The sequence below is a fragment of the Dasypus novemcinctus genome, chromosome 2 (assembly GCF_030445035.2).
Source record: "Dasypus novemcinctus isolate mDasNov1 chromosome 2, mDasNov1.1.hap2, whole genome shotgun sequence".
NCBI lineage: Eukaryota > Metazoa > Chordata > Mammalia > Cingulata > Dasypodidae > Dasypus > Dasypus novemcinctus.
Genome location: NC_080674.1, coordinates 131320107 through 131340433, shown reverse-complemented (window position 1 = coordinate 131340433; position 20327 = coordinate 131320107). Strand labels below are relative to the sequence as shown.

General features: G+C 42.5%; 1 protein-coding gene across 6 annotated transcripts in view; it reads left to right on the top strand.

Moving 5' to 3' along the window:
* Positions 1-20022, top strand: part of ZNF608 (zinc finger protein 608) — a 110655-nt gene extending 90633 nt beyond the window's left edge. For 2 of the 6 annotated variants that reach the window (XM_012524557.4, XM_012524556.4), the window contains exons 4-10: positions 7506-7593; positions 8108-10562; positions 12191-12608; positions 13191-13363; positions 16483-16636; positions 18274-18355; positions 19034-20022. In XM_012524557.4, coding sequence (XP_012380011.1) covers positions 7506-7593; positions 8108-10562; positions 12191-12608; positions 13191-13363; positions 16483-16636; positions 18274-18355; positions 19034-19040 — 3377 coding nt within the window. In that variant the 3' untranslated portion in view covers positions 19041-20022. Of the gene's footprint in view, positions 1-7505; positions 7594-8107; positions 10563-12190; positions 12609-12734; positions 12761-13190; positions 13364-16482; positions 16637-18273; positions 18360-19033 lie in introns of those variants that run through there. The other 4 variants (XM_004456902.5, XM_058277955.2, XR_011646451.1 and 1 more) reach the window with 3 other exon arrangements.
* Positions 20023-20327: the final 305 nt, after the last annotated feature.

Sequence of the window (20327 nt, the reverse complement as noted above, 5' to 3'; positions counted from 1 at the left end):
ATTAGAGCAGCATTTTGGCCTTGTTTTTGGCTTTTTGGTATTGGCTTAGCATATTTATTTGGATTAAGGTTTCACCTTATTCTTATTTATGGATAGGGTTTAGAGGAACCAAAAAGAATGCCTCAGTGTTCATATTAACCTCTGACAAACAGAGAATCATAACCATTCTCCCATAAATGAACCCTATTCATAATGTCCTGAAAATAACACCAGACCCTAATGGGAACGCCGAACAGTCATCGGAGAGCTTATAATTAATGTAGATAGAGTGATGCCAGCATATTCCAGCTGCTGACAGAGTAGATCTATCCAAATCAGCAATTTTTAGCCCTCCAGACCTTTAATCTTGAAGCTCCCTTGCTTTCATAAAGTAGTACATTGACACCAGAGCAGTGTTTCTCTGGGGTTTGTGTCTGGGGTGGCAGCACACTAGGGCATGAAGTGTTTCATTACACTTCCCTTTGTTAGTACTGCCCTATCTCCCGAGCTCCTTTGCCGTACACTATTTGTTCAGATAAAGCCCAATGTTCAGGGTGACTAATCGCAGCACTGTGTTCCAGATGGTTTGATTACAGGATGTGGTTAAAGTGACTCTTCAAACATTCAGCCCAGCAGTAGGGCTCTTTAAAAAAAATGCTGCATTTTCTGTCATGTGACAGCACTTAGTTTTCCTGTCATACTGCTGCATATATACTAGGCACAGGCAATTGAACAATCCCTCTGCTTTTTGGCTATGGGCAATTTTAGTTGTAAGTTTAAAACTTTCCCCAATAATTACAAATTTATCTTTGGCTTTTGAAGAAGGACCTGTCTGAAGGTAAAGGCTCTCTAAAGCTTGAGCATTGAACGAATGTAGTATTCAAGATGCAGCATTTAAAAAGTACCAATACTGAATAAAACAAAACAACAGCAACAAATACTTTGGGGTATAGGGCATTCTGTACAAAGGAATCATGATAAAAGATACCTTGTACAATAATCACATTGTATAAAAACGGCGGGTAGGAAGCAGGTTTGGCTCACCTGATAGAGCGACCACCTTCTGCATGGGAGGTCCAGGGTTCAAACCCAGGGCCTCCTGACCCATGTGCAGCTGGCCCATGCGCAGTGCTGATGCGCACAAGGAGTGCCGTGCCACACAGGGGTGTCTGCCTCATAGGGGAGCCCCGCATGCCCCGTTAAGGAGAGCTGCCCCTCGCAAACAAAGTGCAACCTGCCCAGGAGTGAGACCACACACACGGAGAGCTGACAAAGCAAGATGACGCAACAAAAAAGAGATGCAGTTTCCTGTGCTGCTGACAAGAATACAAGTGGACACAGAAGAACACACAGCAAATGGACACAGATAGCAGACAACTGATGGGGGGGGGGGGTGGAAGGGCAGGGAAGGGGAAAGAAAGAAATAAAATTTTTTTTAAAAGGCGGGTAATATGATACCTGAAGTATACGAACTTTTTTCTGCTCATGAAGCAGCATATCGTGGCATTTATTGTCACTAATGGTTCTACTGGAAAAATATATAAAAGGGAAAAAATATGTAAACTTAAAAAAAAGGATTATGGCATAAATGGGTTATATTTTGGTGTTATTAGAGTGAAGTTTATGTTTGCTCCATGAGTAAACACCAAGTCCATCCAGATATGGTGTTTGAATAAGAGTTCAATAAACAAGACAAAGCAAAAAAACACACATGCCTAATTCCAAAATCAGCATCCTCAGTGCTTGGCAAAGACTTCTGTCCCAGGGATGAGGCACTATAAAGACTCTGAAACAGTCTTTAAACTGTAATACAAACAGAGTCATGCCAATCCATTGGGAAACCAGGCATTTGCCCAGTTCTTGAGGAAACATCCTCACAAATACCAGAACCACATTTATAGCATCTTCCCCCCCTCCCCACCCTGCTGTTTTTGCTGTCTGTGTCCATTCGCTGTGTGATCTTCTGTATCTGTTTCTCTTTTTGTCTTCTCATCTTCTTCTCTAGGATGCAGAGGGATTTGATCCTGGGAACCTCTGATGTAGAAAGGTTCCCACAGAGGATTTTATCACCTGTAAGCCAGTAAGAGATTATGCTTTTTGAAAACATCTGGTGATAATGAATTAAGAGATCACTGACTGGGATTCAAATCTAGATTCTCTTTGGCCACTCTAGTTCTACCCCAAGTGTTTGCTGAACTTTCACTCTGTGCTGGGCTCCGTGCTCACAGGTGCTAGAAGTGCAGATACTGCTCCTATTTTCCAGGGGTGTGGTAGAGTTGGAAGAGCTAGGCATCCTGTACATATGAGTGGAGTACAGTGTTAAAGAGACCATGCACTAGGGTCCATGTATTCAAACACAGTAAGGGTTTATTTCTGGCTCACCTAATAGACAAGTTGGATGGGGTTCTCCTGGTCATTCAGGGTCCCAGATGAAGGAAAGACTCCATCATATTCAACTTGAAGCCTCCAAGGTTGGTGTGGCAGTCCAGATCCCAGGCAGCCAATAAGGGGAAGGATCAAGGGAGGCGCACACAGGATGTTCTTCTGGGCCAGGCTGTAAGGTGCATCATCAGGTAACTCATTTTCTTTCCATAGAACCCAGACACATGGTCACATCTAACTGGTAGGGGGGGCTGAGAAAGGTAGTCTAGTTGTGGACTCAGGACTGAGAGGAAAACATGGATTTTGGTGAGTATCCCTTGGTGAGCGGATTGCATATGGAGTGCAGTGGGGACCAGGTGGAAGTGGCCGTTTGGTTTGTTTGTTTTAATGGTGTGGATGGTATCTGTGTGATTGGAGTGAATTCAGAGAAGACTCAGTTTGTCCCTGATTCATTGGGAACCTTTGGGATTTGGACTAGGGCAAATTTAAGATTTCATTCAGGGGAATTAAAAGTGACATGAATGGTTGGAGAAACGTTAGGATGGAGGGAGGAAAAAAACCCAAAATCAGAAAAGGAGAATGAACATTGGAGGTGAAGGGAATATCAGCATGGTCATTGTCCTTGCCTGGATAAAGGACTGTCAAGTGCGAGAAGCAATGGACTGCCTCTGTGGTGCATCAAAAGGCACAGCCAGGACAAGCCATTCAAAGACAGCACAAGGAGAACCTTTTTAACAAGACAGCTTGAAAATAACTGGGCAGTCCTGAGTGCTGGTGAAATCCTTTGTCAGTGATGAAGCAGGAAGGAGGAGGGACAGGTGTTGTGGACCTTTGCACCATCTGTTGGCTTCCTCATCTCATAGCTATTACATCCTCCGGGCTCTGACCCATCATAGTCCTCTGTGGTCTTAGCCTCTTCTGACCTTTAGGCTTCTACTCTTATTACCAACTTTCCCTTTTATATTGCTGATTCAGATTCCCAAAGTCATTCCCTGTTTGGTTGCCTCTGCTTCAGGTGCCCATTGCTGGTCTGGGCAGCTGGTGCCGGGCAGTAGGATTACTGGTCTAGGAGCTGGACCACCTAGGGCTCCCCCATGAGTAGGGACCGTGGTTAGGGAAGGCATGATGAAGGTCACATCCAGAGTCCAGGCTAATGTGATCAAATAAGGGGTCTACTCTATAAATATGTAATATGCAGAGTTATACTTCCACTTCTGTTTTGCAGCCTCAGAGATTGGGTGGAAGTGCAGCCAAAACAGTGTTGCTTCCATTGCACCAAACAGGTACCTAGTGTGTACCCAATAGGCACACAGTAAATGCTAGATGGGCCTGACCACCCCTAGGGGACAATTAACCGCTAAGTATTGACAAGAGGAAATGATAACTAGAACACAATGACTGTGTGTGCTTTTGAAACCTCGGGCTATTTTATTTTGCCCCGTGGGTGGGGAGGGTGGAGGGGGACTTGGCCAAGGCTCAGGTTATATAATAAAGACAATGTCCTTAATAATGTAATTTGTGTCTTGTGGGGCATCTTAGATTCTGTATCAGTATTTGAGACTGTTAACAATACAAAAAGAAAACCCTGTGCGGAAAAATACTCGGAAACCATCCATTGCTCCCTTCAGCTGTATTCTTACTTTTATTAGTAATAATCCTCAGACAGTTTTCAGATAGAAAATGTTACAGGGTAGGTATTGTTGAAGAAGACCGTTGATGGCCATGCCCAGGTCATGGGCAGAGAGGGGAGGACAATAAACCTGCTGCGGTTTTTGAGAATATAAAGACAAAAGGCAGTTGAAGAACTCAATGGGCATTTAAAGAAAATATTAAATCATTTTGGAATAAGTGTACATTTATTTTCAATTTATGTAATTGAGAAAAACAATGTTATGTGTAGATTTATAAAATTCAAGTGAGTATTCTTTTAAAAGGACTAATTTTCATTTTTGGCGTTTACTCCTTTAAAAGTACAGTCTGCTTTATATGACCATGGGTTAGAAAATATTCAAGATTTAGAGACTTCAGTGAAATGATCAGTCATTTACATCTTTTAGAGGTAAAACACCAACCATCTTTATATTTGACCCTTTGCAATAGGATGTTGGCTAATCATAGAGGTCTCTTTTACAAAGAACCAGTGCATTTTGTAGTAGTTTATATGAGAAACATCCCTTGAGCCCTCATTCCAACAAAGAGGCAGATTTGGTTTATGTAAATATGTGCCTGTGTATATTCGCACATGAATTCTGGGCTGATATAAATACTGTGGCATTCTGAAGCCGCCTGTGCATGTAAAGAAAAATAGACACATATTTAGTTAGCACCGATTGATGGAGACTGTTCAAAACCTACCCAGAAGATGGGCATTTATTTTCGTCACTTTAAATACCGAGGACCTTTAGATAAATAAAGGTGACGTTCTGAAGTTGAAAGTGGACTTTTCTTTACAGGATTTTATTCCCACCGAGTGCAAAAACAATAATTTAAAATTAGGTAATTAATAACTGAAAATCAACAAAAAAAAAATACTTGTACTTAGATAAGAGGTTGCTTGTGTGGCTTGTAGAAATAGTAGTAGGAACTACTGTTTTCCGCAGAGTGGAAGTTGCAACTTCAATTTAGCCGTTTTGACGGCTTCAAATTGTAGCACCCAATAACCAGTGATTCATTGCCTGTTTGGGAGGCTTCCTTCTACCTAGCCCCCCAGGTTTCCTCCTAATTCTATTCTGAGACAACGAATGCAGTTCCGAGCGCTCTGAACCGGCTGCAGGGTTACGCGGCGCCGCTCAGCGGCGTGGGTCTGGGTGGGTGAACGCCGCACTGTCACGCAGACAGTAACCCTTCATCGCATCCGCAGGCCTTGATGGCGCGAACACACGCGTGCTCATTCTCCAAGCCGGGCAGCGCTCTCTCGCCGCCGGGCGCTTCCTGCGAGAGGATCGCGGCCTTGCGGGTGCGTCCCGCAGCCTCTCGCGCCAGGACCCCCTCGCCTGCCCGGCGGCCGCGGGGCTTCCATCCCTTTCAGCTCCGCGCAGCTCATTTATCCCAGGCCGCTGCCTCCCTGCTCCGGGTGGCCGCCGTCGGCCCAGCCAATCAGGCACGAGCGTTCGCAGGAGGCGCTGGCCAATCGGCCGCCAGCTTTTGCTGGAAACGCGAACCCCTTAGGGGAAAAGCAATAACAAAAGCCTTTCACTGCAGACAAATGTTAAGTGTCTGTGCAGACTTTTCCTGTTTTTAATTTTATTACTGCGAGAATGGAAGGTTTGTTGTTTCTTTCATGTTTCCTTTCAAGCAATTTTAATTATACATTTGTGCTACATCAAGGACTCTGGAACGCAGTGATTCAGCCTATTGCATCTAAAAATGCAGTAACCTTCTGGCACTAATCTGGCAGATCTATTCCTGCACTGTAAATATCGCTGACATGCTGGAGAATTTTAAGCAGCTGCAAAGGTCTTTGACACCACACACACTGCCCCAGAGAGCGGATGATGAGAAAACCAACGTTTCTCCTCCTTTTCCTCCTCCCTTTTCCTGAAGGGATGTGCTCATAAAGAATCCTTTCCTCCAATTGTTCTTCTTCTGCAAAATTGGATCAAGTGACTAATTTCCACTGATTTCTCATCTCAATATGAATTTTTATACTCAATGAATTTTAAAATGTCTGAAGGAATTACAATAGAATCAATTGAGGTTTGAGGAAATGCTTGCCTTGCTGCAGCCTGGCTTTTTAATTTTTATTTTGTCTTTCACTGTGCTACGGTGAGTAAATCCAGCTGTCACCCAAGTAATAGCAACATAGACCATATGGGAAACGACTTAAAAATCTCTTTTTGAGACTTTTAAAAGAAATTCTTCCTTCCCCAGTACTTGAATCCCAACCATTCAAATATTTTACCTGCTGTCAAAACATTCCCAAAGAAATGAGTGCTACCTTGCGATATTTCCCTCACCATAAAGGAGCTCAATACAGATTTTCTCTAAATTCAAAATGGTAGTGGTCAAGCAAGTAAGCAAACCAACTAGAAAGAGACTTTGAGTAATATCCCCATGTTATTTCCAAGAAAGAAGTAGGTGCAGAAAAGAAAAATAAAGACTTGTGGAAATATTTCTTTACCCTAAGGTGTTATCTATGTTTCAAAATCTAGGCCCCCCTTTTTATATGCTCTAAAGGAGCGATTAAATATATATATATCTATGTATATCTCATTTGTTCTCTAGAGAAATAAAAAAGGATGTTACATTTTGTTTCTCTGTGACATTTGGTATATTAAGTGCACTTAACTTTAGTAATTCACAGATGCAGTGCTAAATTAAATTGTCTGCAAAGCAGTTGGGAAGAGCAGAATGGCTTGTAGGAAACAAGTGTGTTGATTTTGAGATCTTTTTTTTCCTAATCCTCTGAGGCAAATACATACTAAAGTTGATTCTAAAGATAACCCCAAGAGCAAATCTATTGTATACATTTATTTTCTGAAAAGAGCTATTTTAGGAGCCCTTAATATGAAACAAGACCAAGCAATGAAACAGATACCATTCCAAAGCTGATCCTTGTCTCACAAATTCAAAGGGAAGGGTTTGGAAAGAGAAATCATAGCCATCTGTTTGTTACCTGGACTCTCTCTGAGTCCCCACTTACTCCTCTATACCTGTTTTTATGAACCTGCATGATTTTTTTTAGAAATAAAAATCACTGTTTTTTTTTAAAAATACTGGATTGGAAACAAAACGGATTCCTTTCAGTCACCTTCTGGTTTAAGCACTGGTAACTGCTGCTTAGTTTATATTGGCTGCTTGCCAAACGAAAGCAATTATGTGTAATAATAGAAAAATTAAGAGGTGAGTGTTGCTGTTTTACAGCAGGACATGGCAAAAACCATTTCCTTCTGTCAGCAGCATCTTGATAACACCCTCACACACCGTCCCACCCTTTTGTAGTGCATGCATACACACACACACACACACTATATCCTGTGGGTTTTAGCTTGAGGTCACTGAAACCAGAAAGAGGAAGAATGCAAACCACAGCTTTTGAAATCAAATGAGAATAGAACTTTGCTGGTAAAAAAAAAATAATAAATAAACCGGAAGCATAGTAGTTGGTGCTAACTGTATTCCCTCTTCATTCTCCGTCCCTGCAGGTGTCCTAGTGGTCAATGTCACGTGGAGGAACAAAACGTACGTGGGGACCCTACTGGACTGCACTAAGCACGACTGGGCCCCTCCCAGGTATGCATGTGGCTTTTTATTTCAGACTCTGTTTTTCTCTCCTCTTCCCCCCCTCCATCCGCCCTCTTCCCGTCTTCTCTTTGCAAGGAAACTATAGAGGGTGATTAATAATATATAAAAGTCTGCCTGTAATTGAAACCAGGCAAAAGAGAAATGAGCAGTTCAGGACTAAGCACAGTAAAATGCAGAGGCTGGATTTCTTTTCTTATCAAGAGAATTCTCCTCCCCATCCCTTCTCCTGCCTTTGTTTTCTTTCCTCAAAATGGGAATTTGAACTGGATTTGAAACTAGCTACCTGAGCTTTTTTCTTTAGTTTCCCATGGAAGAATCCAAGCTCTTTGTAGCCTGTTCTTTTGCAGGTGGAAGTCTAAATGAGTAGCGCATCCTTTCTTTGGCCGTGCCCAGTGCTCGAAGTAGTGGGGAGTTGACTGCTCTTTGCTGCATTGTGTGCCTTGTGATTTCACCTGGCCCTTTTGGGGGCACTCGTTCTGACTTGTGTTACTTGCTTTCCTAGGTTTTGTGAGTCACCAACAAGCGACCTGGAGATGAGAGGGGGCCGAGGCAGAGGGAAGAGAGCAAGGTCTGCTGCAGCCGCCCCAGGCTCGGAGGCTAGCTTCACTGAGTCCAGGGGGCTGCAGAGCAAGAACAGAGGGGGGGCCAATGGGAAGGGGAGGAGGGGCAGCCTCAACACCAGTGGACGAAGGACACCCCCAAATTGCGCTGCTGAGGACATCAAGGCCAGCCCCTCCTCCACCAACAAAAGGAAAAACAAGCCTCCGATGGAGCTGGACCTGAACTCCAGCTCCGAGGACAATAAACCTGGGAAGCGTGTCCGCACAAATTCCAGAAGCACTCCCACCACTCCTCAAGGGAAACCAGAGACTACTTTTTTGGACCAAGGCTGCTCTTCTCCAGTGTTAATTGATTGTCCCCACCCAAACTGCAACAAAAAGTACAAGCACATTAACGGCCTGAGGTACCACCAGGCTCACGCACATTTAGACCCTGAAAACAAGCTGGAATTCGAACCTGACAGTGAGGACAAGATCTCCGACTGCGAGGAAGCACTAAGTAACGTGGCGCTCGAATGCAGCGAGCCAAGCACAAGCGTGTCCGCTTATGACCAGGTGAAGGCTCCAGCATCCCCTGGCCCTGGGAACCCCCCTGGGACACCCAAGGGAAAGAGAGAGTTGATGAGCAATGGCCCAGGTTCTCTTAGCGGTCCTAAAGCTGGGAAGAATTCTGGCAAAAAGAAGGGCCTTAACAATGAACTGAACAACCTTCCAGTAATCTCCAACATGACTGCCACATTAGACAGTTGCTCAGCAGCAGATGGCAATTTGGCGGCTGAAATGCCCAAACTGGAAGCCGAAGGATTAATTGACAAGAAAAATGTGGGAGATAAAGAAAAGGGCAAAAAAGCAAACAATTGCAAAATGGACAAAAACCTCTCTAAACTTAAAACTGCCCGGCCCATTGCCCCTGCTCCGGCCCCTACACCCCCGCAGTTAATTGCTATACCGACTGCAGCCTTTACAACCACCACCACGGGGACAATACCCGGACTGCCCTCCCTGACGACCACTGTTGTTCAGGCCACACCAAAGAGTCCTCCGTTAAAACCCATTCAACCAAAGCCCACGATTATGGGAGAGCCCATCACTGTAAACCCAGCCCTCGTGTCACTCAAGGACAAAAAGAAAAAGGAGAAGCGAAAGCTAAAGGACAAAGAAGGGAAAGAGACCGGAAGCCCGAAAATGGATGCTAAGCTGGGGAAACTAGAGGACTCCAAGGGGGCTGGGAAAGATTTGTCTGGGCATTTTTTAAAGGACCATCTCAACAAGACTGAAGGGCTGGCTAATGGACTGTCAGAATCTCAAGAGAGCCGAATGGCCAGTATCAAAGCCGAAGCTGATAAGGTTTACACTTTCACAGACAATGCTCCCAGCCCTTCAATAGGGAGTGCCTCGAGAATGGAATGCAGCACTTTGGTGAACGGGCAGGCGCCAATGGCTCCTCTGCATGTGTTGACACAAAATGGGGCAGAGAGTTCAGCAACGAAGACAAACAGCCCTGCCTATTCGGACATATCAGATGCTGCTGATGACGGTGGTTCCGACAGCAGGTCAGAGGGCATGAGGTCAAAGGCCAGTTCTCCATCAGATATCATTTCTAGCAAGGATGGTGTTGTAAAAGGGCATTCTTCAACGACAGCACAATCATCCCAAATGAAAGAGTCCCATTCTCCCTATTACCACGGCTACGATCCTTATTATTCTCCAGGTTACATGCACCCTGGCCAGGTCAGCATCCCCACAGCTGGGAACGGCGGGAGCACACAGGGCATGAAGATCAAGAAGGAGTCTGAGGACGATCCAGAAAAGAAAGACAAGGCTGAGCAGTTAGAGCCCAAGAAAGCGGACCACAGTTCCGTATCCTTACAGCCTCAGCACCAGTCGGTGATCACACAAAGACACCCTGCCCTGGCTCAGTCGCTGTATTATGGTCAGTATGCCTATGGACTCTACATGGACCAGAAATCTCTGATGGCCACCAGCCCTGCCTACAGACAACAGTATGAAAAGTACTATGAGGACCAGAGGCTGGCAGAGCAGAAAATGGCCCAAGCTGGGAGAGCAGACTGTGAAAGGAAAAACGAGCTCCCCTTGAAGGAGCTGGGCAAGGAGGACAGTAAACAGAAAACCATGCCATCAGCCACAATCTCAAAAGCTCCCTCTACTCCAGAGCCTAACAAAAACCATTCTAAACTAGGGCAGTCAGTGCCTAATAAAACTGAGGAGACAGGTAAATCGCAGCTTCTCTCCAATCACCAGCAGCAGCTTCAGGCCGACAGCTTCAAAGCTAAGCAGATGGAAAACCACCAGCTTATTAAGGAGGCTGTAGAAATGAAATCTGTCATGGACTCTATGAAGCAGACAGGTGTAGACCCAACCTCGAGATTTAAACAAGTAAGATTGTGGAGCGTGGCCCCGACAGAGAGAGAGCACAGTCTGAGAATTGTACATGTCTGGGCTTGACCTGGTCAGCCTTCTTACAGAGGAGATAAACTAATGTTAGGTGTTTTCTTGCCTCTTGAAAAATATTTTAAAAGATCCTCAGAAGTGATTGTATAGTTCTAAAGTTTATGTTACTTGCTATGGTTGTGCTATGTAGTAAAAACATCAGGACATGTGGTTTGCAGACTTGTGTTCCATGCCACCAGCTAACTCGGTGATGCTGACTAGGTCTCTTAATTTGCCAATTAGTTTAAATTGAGGGCATTCATCCACTACACCACATTCCCTTCCAGCTCTGAGATTCTCAGTCTGAGCTCTAAAATATATTTATTCTTTTATGTTTCCAAATTTTTATTAGCATCTTCTAGGAATATGGAGACTGGGTCTCCAAATTCGCATTTCACATTTCCTCTTTTTATAATAAAACTTGGGGTCCAGATAGCTTTCACTTCGGGTCTGAGATGCCTAGATTCCTGTTTTCCACTCAGCGTGTGTGAGGGGATGGGGGCGGACTGGGGGATGGGCCTCAGCAGCCATCCCGCGGCCACGTGGCCGGCCTGCCTGACGCTGAATGTGCACGCACCTGGAAATCGGTCACCGTGAAACCACACATGTGCTTGTGCTTTCACGGTTCAGACAGCCTGACTTCACTGTAGCCCCATGAGCCTCAGTTCTGCTATAGCCCCAAGTCGTCATCCGCCTGTCCCCCGAGCCCCGTGCTTCGCTAGTCCCCAGTGAATCAGTAAGGAAATCCTTTCCTCACACACATTTCTGCCCTGTGGGCGGACCGCGACCCCACGCCGAGTGTTCACTCGAGACCTGAATGTGCCGTGGTGGATGCTCTGCAGGTCTCGAAGGCCATTTAGGATCCTGAATTCCCCTACTTCTCCTGGCCTGAAAAAGGCTGTTGCTTCACGGGGATATAGTAGAACTATATAATTTTTATGGTTTAAAGATGGCCCTGTTTTCTAGAGGAAAAGCCATAATGTGTGCTTTTAATTTGAAATCTTGTTTTGATTAAGGTGTTAGCACGTAATGAAAAGTGAGCCAGAATATTAAGCCAGAGCAGCGGTAGATGAAGAAAATGTATTAGGAAACCAAGAGTATTTGCCTCCTTGGTGATGTTAATTGCTATAATAATTACTTAAATTTACTTTTATTAGCTTGAGTTTGAGTTTTTAAGAATTCTTTGTATCTAAGTGAGGTATTAAAAGGAAAACGAGGCTTGGATTACTACATCTGAGAATGCTATTTCCTGTGCAGAAATGGCAGTAAGGGCCTGACTCTGAATTTCTAGCAGAACTGAGTTCCAAGCCCAGTTCCACAACTGCCCAGCAGTGTGACCCTCCCTGATATTGGTCAAACTTTTAAAGCTTTGCTTTCCTCTTCTGTTAAAGCGATCAGTAAAAGGGCCTACCTCAGACATTGTTGCTTTGTGAGAGAAGCGAGTAGAGCTATTAGTGCAGTGCCTAGCACACAACTGTTAACTCTGTTAGAAATAATAGTACTAGTGCTGTCACAATGATGGATGGGTTTTTCTTAAAACTTGAAGCTGTAACACAAATGTGTTTTTCTGTCAGGATCCAGATTCAAGGACATGGCATCATTATGTATACCAGCCAAAATACCTGGACCAACAAAAGTCAGAAGAACTTGACAGAGAGAAAAAATTAAAAGAGGACAGTCCAAGGAAAACTCCTAATAAAGAGAGTGGTATACCTAGCCTTCCTGTATCATTAACAAGCATCAAAGAAGAGCCCAAAGAGGGCAAGCGTCCTGATTCGCAGTCGGTGGATGAGAACAAGCTAAAAAATGATGACCGAAAGACTCCTGTGAACTGGAAGGACTCTCGGGGAACACGAGTGGCTGTCTCCTCGCCCATGAGTCAGCATCAGTCATACATACAGTACTTGCATGCTTATCCTTACCCACAGATGTATGACCCCAGCCACCCTGCCTACCGGGCCGTTTCTCCCGTCCTAATGCACAGTTACCCTGGTACGTGTTGGGGTTCTGACTCTATTGGAGGGAAGAGGCTTTGTTCAAATATTAGCTATTAAAAACTCAGGATAAAAGAGAAACTTCAAGAGTGACGTTTGTTTTGCTTGTTTTTATGCTGCTAAGAGTCCCAAAGCTGAAACTGATAGAAGGTGGGTTTTTTGTTGTTATTTTTTTTTTTACAAACCTCGAGAGTCCTTGTCTAGGACTCGTTTCCATGGTCTCTGATGGTCTGTTATAGCCATGGACCAACAGATCCTTTATTACCTAAGAACATAGTTTAAGCACTTACTGTCATAATCATTACACTTACTATTCCTTTTATTTAAGTGCACACGTAAATGGATGAAATGGCTATAAACTCAATTCTGTTTATAACTTTCATTCATCAGGATGAATTAACTGGGAGAAGAAAATTCGAGAACCTAGATACAGTTTAACAATGATGTAGTCCAATTCTTAATGCAATGCCTATTTTAAAATACACAACTCTTACTCCAGATTCATATAACCCAAATGACTTTTTTTTTTTTTTTAAGATGTAGCCTATAACTTGATGTGGCATTTGTTGTTTATCTGCAGGGGCCTATCTCTCGCCAGGATTTCATTATCCTGTTTATGGGAAGATGTCAGGGAGAGAAGAGGCAGAGAAAGTCAATACCAGCCCTAGCATCAACACAAAAACAACCACTGAATCTAAAGCACTGGATTTGCTCCAGCAGCATGCCAACCAGTACCGCAGCAAGTCTCCTGCTGTAAGCCTCCTTTTGTTGTGATTTAAAAGTGCTATGTTTTGGGGGAGCAAAAGGGACAAGCTAGGGAACAGACTTGAAATATGAATAGTTTTGGAGTCCAGCTGTGAATTCAGGATGCTGTTTTATCTTAATACATAAAGAATGGAATGTTCGAAAGCAAGATGCTTTCACACACTAGAGAAAAAATTGGTAAAGTGTGTGCAGTAGGAAGCTTCTCTATCACCAGATCAGTAGAGCTCGCAAACCCAGGAGAATGATTATTAGGTGGAAATTTAAATTCATATTGGTGCATTATCTATTTGTGAACTACCATATTTACTCATTTACTTTACAGATGTATAACATAAAACTTGTCATTTTAATTAATTTTCTAAGTGTACAATTCAGTGTTATTAGTTACAGTCACAAGGTTGTGCCATCATCACCACGGTTCGTTACCGAAATGTTTTCATCTCACCCAACAGAAACTCTGTACCCCTTAAGCAGTAACTTTCCCATCCCTCTCTTGTCCTGGCACCTGGTAAGCTGTAATTTACTTTCTGTCTCTGTGAATTTGCTTGTTCTAGATATTGCATCTAAGTGGAATCATACAATATCTCGCTTATTTCACTCAACGTCATGTTTTTATGAATCATCCATGGTTGTAGCATGCATGTATCAGGACTTCATTCCTTTTTATAGCTGAATACTCTTCCATTGTATGGATGTACCACATTTTGTTAATCCAGTCATCTGTTGGTGGACACTTAGGTGGTCCCACTTTTTGGCTATTGTGAACATTGCTGCTGTGAACATTAGTGTGCAAGTATCTGTTTGAGTCAGGTATATACCTCAAAATAGGATTGCTGGATCCTATGGTAATTCTGTGTTTAACTTTTGGAGAAATGGCCAAACTTTTCCACAGTGGCTATGGTGCAGAATATTTTTTGTGAAGACACTGAGAAATTAGAAGGTATCAGAGGACTGGTTTTTTTTCCTTTTTTTTGAGGTACTGGAGGCCTGGGATTGAAGCCAGAACCTTTTATGTGGGAAGCCGATGCTCAACCACTGAGCCACATAGGCTCCCCTGACTTGATTTTTTTCATTTGTTTTGCTTGTTCTTTTTTTTTTTTAGATTCATTAATTTCTCTCCCCTTCCCTGCTCCACCCCCCCCCCAGTTGTCTGCTCTCTGTGTCCATTCACTGTGTGTTCTGTGTCCGCTTGCATTCTTGTCAGTGGCACCAGGAATCTGTGTCTCTTTTTGTTGCATCAGTCATCTTGTTGTGTCAGCTCTCCATGTGTGCGGCACCGCTCCTTGACAGGCTGCACTTTTTTCATGCTCCCCTTACAGGATACACTCCTTGCACGTGGGCCTCCCCTACATCGGAGATTCCCCTGCGGCACAGCACTCCTTGCGTGCATCAGCACTGCACAGGGGCGAGCTCACCACACGGATCAGGAGGCCCTGGGTTTGAACCCTGGACTTCCCTTGTAGGTGGACGCTCTATCCATTGAGCCAAATCTGCTTCCCTGTTGTTTCTTTTTGTTTTTGTTTTATTTAGGAGGCACGGGGAACCTAACCTGAGACCTCCCATGTGGGAATCAGGCACTCAACTCCTTGAGCCATATCTGCTCCCAGAAGACTGTTTTATAGCATCCTGTGAATAAGTAGTTTAGAGGCTACACTGTTGACCTATTGAACAAGTTGAGTTTTGTTTTTTTTTAAAGGTCTTTCTTCGGAGGCAGCTTTTAAAAATCTAAGATTTCACATGCAAATTCAGATGTCCTCTTTCTCATAGGACAATGGAAAATCTGGTTCAGAATCACATGGCAGGAATTGATGGGAGCAAGTAGCACTATCTCTAGGCAGTCTGTCATGCTCCCAGCAATGTAAGCATTTATTGAAAGAAAACCTACGCAGTCTGTGTCACTCATCTATTTTGTTGGACTGACTTCCGTAGAGATTTGAGTTTTCAACTTCGCCTGTTGATCCTTGTCCCATGTTTAAAGTTCATGGGTTGGGGTTCATTATGAGCACTGCCAAAGGTCCATGACATGTAATAACTGGTAGTTTTATTCAGACACCAATTTGAATCTTGCACAGTGCGAAGCTCATGCAAGAATGAGTCACTTAGCTAAGGAGTAACGGCTACATCTGCTGTTTTTTGGCCTTCACTCATTATCATGTCCCTATAACTGCTGACATAACACACACATTGTGTCTTTGTGAAAGAGGGAAAGATGACTCTTCTGCCCACCACCCCCCTCCACCCCCAGGGCAGCTGCTATCCTACAGGACTGTTGTGAAGAGAGACGAAAGAAAGGATGTAATAATGGTTCTGGACTAGAAAAGTTTGGAATAAATTTAAATGCAGGGTCTGTGATATGAGTGAGTCCATTGGGGAGGCTCTGTAGAGGAACTGGAAGAGGTGATACTTGAGTCAGTTTCAGTGATACTCCTGGGCAATTTTTCCCCCCAAATGTAAAAGAGAATTTGAGTGAAAAAATGGTTATGTTCTAGTGGGTAGAAATGTAGACGAAACACTCGATCCTTAACCAAACTTTGATTTGGGAGGCCTGAAGCTTTTCTAACAGTGTTCAAACAATAGAAAGATTCCAGAATGCCTCCTGAGGCATTTCTTGTGAATGGTGGATGGTTTCCCAAAGTTTCTATAATATTGAGTTATATATTTCCAATGGAAAAAAGTAGATACCAAAGTGTTTAAAGCCACAAGATAGGGCTTCCTCACCAAAAGTAAATAAAGTGAAAATATAATAGAAAACTTGGTCCTAAAGAAATCTCAAAAACCACTTGATCCACATGTAAAGAATGTTTCTGGTAAGAAATCTGGTAGATGCTGCAATTACTGGTGATGATAGGGAGAACCCCTCTTATTTTCTGGTATTAGAGGAGAGCACTGATGCCACTTGGCTCACTTGGGGAGGGGCAATTCTTTCGGGTTGGCTTACTGCCAACAGAAATTAATGCATGCTTTTTGAAATGACCTTCAGTTAATAAAGACCCTTGACTGTTAATGTCTCTCCCTTTTAATTGTTAGCACAACATTGACAAAGGTGGTTTAGCACTGTTACTGGTTGTTTTTCAGGTGATTAAGGGGAAATTTTTTTTCCTTTGCAGCCTGTGGAAAAGGCTACGGCCGAGCGGGAACGGGAAGCGGAAAGGGAAAGGGACCGCCACTCCCCCTTCGGCCAGCGCCACCTGCACACCCATCACCACACCCATGTTGGCATGGGCTACCCGCTGATCCCTGGCCAGTACGACCCTTTTCAAGGTCAGCAGCTCTGTGGTTATTCTGCCTGCCTTCATTCTGCTCTGGAGAACAGTTGCTAAAACTACAACTGCCTTTCATGCCTTAATATGCAACGAAGGCTCTTCCCTCAACTTTCTGGTCTATTGAGACATGAGATTATCAGCAGTTTCCTGTTATCTCCCAGGCCAAGCGTAGTGTCCAGTGTCTGTGGCACAGAACAGAGCAATCAGAAGTTCAGATCTGCCCTCCAGGGCCATTGTAGAAGAAATGTAGAAGGGATGGTGGGTGTCTGGTGAAATTAGTCCTCCTGGTTTGTGCAGGCCATTTAAGTTGCTCTTTTTCCATGGTAACATGATCAGGTCTAATAATTTTTATAACCTAATTCAAGGACTCTTCACAGCTCTTCAGAGCTCTGACTCTGCCACTAAAAATGAAGGTTGAGAGAGAAGCATTTTTTAAAGCCATAGACTTGACACCAGGGACCTTTCCATTCCTGGTTTGTTAGTTGAGCATGAACCCCTTGTCTCAGCTCTACCACCTCTTAGTAGTAGCACTGTTGAGACCTTAGTCGTGACTCCCACTTACTAGGATCTTGCCACATTGCCTGTTACCCTGTCAACTAGTGGTTCTAAAGAGAGTATCTGTGTTTCTCGTCACAATAGTTTTGTAGTAGAATATCAGTCAGTCCACTCTAGTCCATATTTTATTCCTCCATTCTGTGGACCCTGGGATGGTGATGTCCTCTCCACCTCTGGCTTAGATTCCACATGGATGATGGATGCAATTCCTCTGCTTGCAGTTGTAGGCACTCTTGATTCCCTGGTGTGGTGGTTGACCATCTTCACCTCCCTGTTAGCTGACCTGATCAACTTGCAGTGAGTGTGAGAAGAACTTGGAAGAGAAATAACTGGTTATTTGTAGCACACAGCCTCTCTGTAAATACTGTGTGTAAGATAATATTATTATTGTGATGTCTAAAGTTACCTCTGGAAAGAGAAAATATATCCAAATAAAAGACATAGAAGAACAGATTAATCTTTCCTAGGTTTGAATTTCTTTCCTATCTTTTTTCCCAGGACCATTTTCTATGAAATTAAAAGGAATTTCTTATTAGGCAACTTCATGCCATTTGGAGCTATTACATTCTCTGACTGCTACCTTTCTCTTCCAGGATAAAAGTTGAGACTATTTTTCAATTTGATTGGTTGATTCCGTGGTACCTTCTGGGATACATTATGTTCAATTGTTGGGGAAAATGTTAAGTGATAAAAAATTATCACAAAAGTATTGTATCCCAAGCAAATAGCATGTCACTTCTGTAATTCACTATGACTTTTGATTCCTGTTGTTAGCTGGTGCCTATTATTTCTCCTGAGCTTCCTATTCAGGAATGCATGCAAACCGTTTAGCTCTCTGCAGAGCCCAAGAGATAGAATGCTGCATTCTCCTTAAATAGCTATTAAGAAAACTGCAGTGTGTTTATAAAGGGATAGAGGTTGGTCAGATCAGCAGTTTGTACACCATCCTTGCTGCATGAAACCTTCCCTGTATGTGTTTAGGAAAGGATGTATTGCTGCTGTTGGGTCTGCAGCCCTTCACCCACTGGGTCTGTATCTTTCTAAATGTCACAGAAGCCCTGCATTTTTCCCCCCCATTAGGCTTGACCTCTGCTGCCCTCGTTGCCTCTCAGCAGGTGGCTGCCCAGGCATCTGCATCAGGAATGTTTCCTGCACAAAGAAGGTAAATATCCTCTACATTTTGATTTAGTTTTCTAGACAGAGACATAGTTTTCTAGACATCTTAATTGAGAAGGGGGTGGTGAGAAAAGCAAAGTATAGGCTTTTTAGACAAAAAATTCAGCTCTTAGTATTTTACGCCATTTTAATGAAGGTGCTCATTATTGCCAGTATCCTTCCCATGCAACAACTTATATTCTACCATGCTCACTCTGTAAGCATAATGTAGATTAGTAATCAACAAATCAGTTTTTTACATAATTGAGATTTTCTTAGGTTGTCCTCAAAGCCCTGTTAAAATAATTTGCCACAACTCAATTTTATTATATTTAAAAATAAAGTTGCAAATGGGAACATTTATTTTGATAATGCTAACGGTAATGCCTATAAATTGTTTAAAAAAGGAAAATAAAGGTTGTTGATGTGGGAGGAGTGGGGTGAAGGGCGTGGGGGCTATATGGGGACCTCATTTTTTCAATGTAACATTAAAAAAAATAAAGACCAAAAAAAGGAAAATCATTTATTTTTTCACAATGTATATTTTTACCTATGTTTACTTCCCTTCTATGGAATTGAATGCCACAAATTGAATAAAATTAAAAGCCTTCCTGTCTTACAGCTTTCATGTCTCCAGTGTTAATGTTGATAGGAACCTATGCTAAGCTTTTCTTTTCTTTTGCAGAGAATAACAAGATTGGAAATGTATGTTGTCATGTGACTGGATCACATGGGGAAGCGCTTTATACAGACATCAGTTCCATGGTGTTAATTTGAAATGCCTTAATGGCAGGCAAAAACCAGTCATTTCATTTTTGTAAATTACAGATTTTATCACAGAGTAACAAATGTTGCTGTAATTAAACTTCTGTTTTATATATATATACGTATACATATATGTATATATACATATATATATATATATATTCTTTACTTTTTGTATCAGTAACCAGGCTCGCACACACAGGGTCTGCTGCCAAGTCGCAAACCACTCAGTAAAGGAAATAAAAAATGTATTTGTCATGTTGAAAAGTGTTAGCCACAAAAGGCTGTTTACTTTCTTTTCTTTTTCCTTTTAAATTGTAAATAAATAATGTTATGTATCAGTGTGCCTGAACCTTGCATACCCTTCAGATATTTCCTGTAAGCCCCTCAGAAAGGCTAACTGTGATGATGACACTTTGGTACAATTTAGATGTCTATTTGGTGGCTCCCGTTAAAGACGCATCAGTGTAAAATGTTCCTGTAGTCACTGTTTCATTGTACTTGTGTATTGTGGAAAATATACTTTTGGAAGGCATGGGGTTGCCAGTACCACAAAAACTGTGTTGTATATAATGTAAAGAGTAAAATGGGAAATAATGAGCATCTGTGAATAATGAGGTGTCATTTTTTGATAATCTTGAATGGCAAATAACCCAATAGCCTGCATACCAGAGACATCTGTGATTGTTCTATTACTTGAATAGTCCTGCAGTCCTTTTTTTTTTTTTTTTTAAATGTTTACAGTTATCCAGTTTTAGAAGAGAGAGACTTTAATGCCATTGCCTGGTTACTTGTTTTATGCTGTAATCTAGTTTATTTTATGTAAAATGTATATTGAATGCTTTCCTTTTTTATACCTGCCTTAAATAATTTGGCAATCAGAATTAAAAAAGTTTTTGTTTTTTGTAATTCTTGTCTGTCTCATGTTATTTCTAGCTGGCTGATAGTGATCCTAATATTTATAGTGTTTCTGAATACTTTAAATATCTTATGTGGGAGATATGTTTTTCATAATACACAGGTATAACAAACAAATTTAAATTCAATGTACTTAGTGTGTTTAATTCAGTGGATATGTACATATTTACGGAGTATTTACTATGTTTACATCCAAACGTGGATCATAGTATCACTTCAGATTGGTAGATACAGGTTTCTATAATAGTCCAAAGATGTAAGTGTTGTGACATTTGATCAGTAGATGTAAAAACATG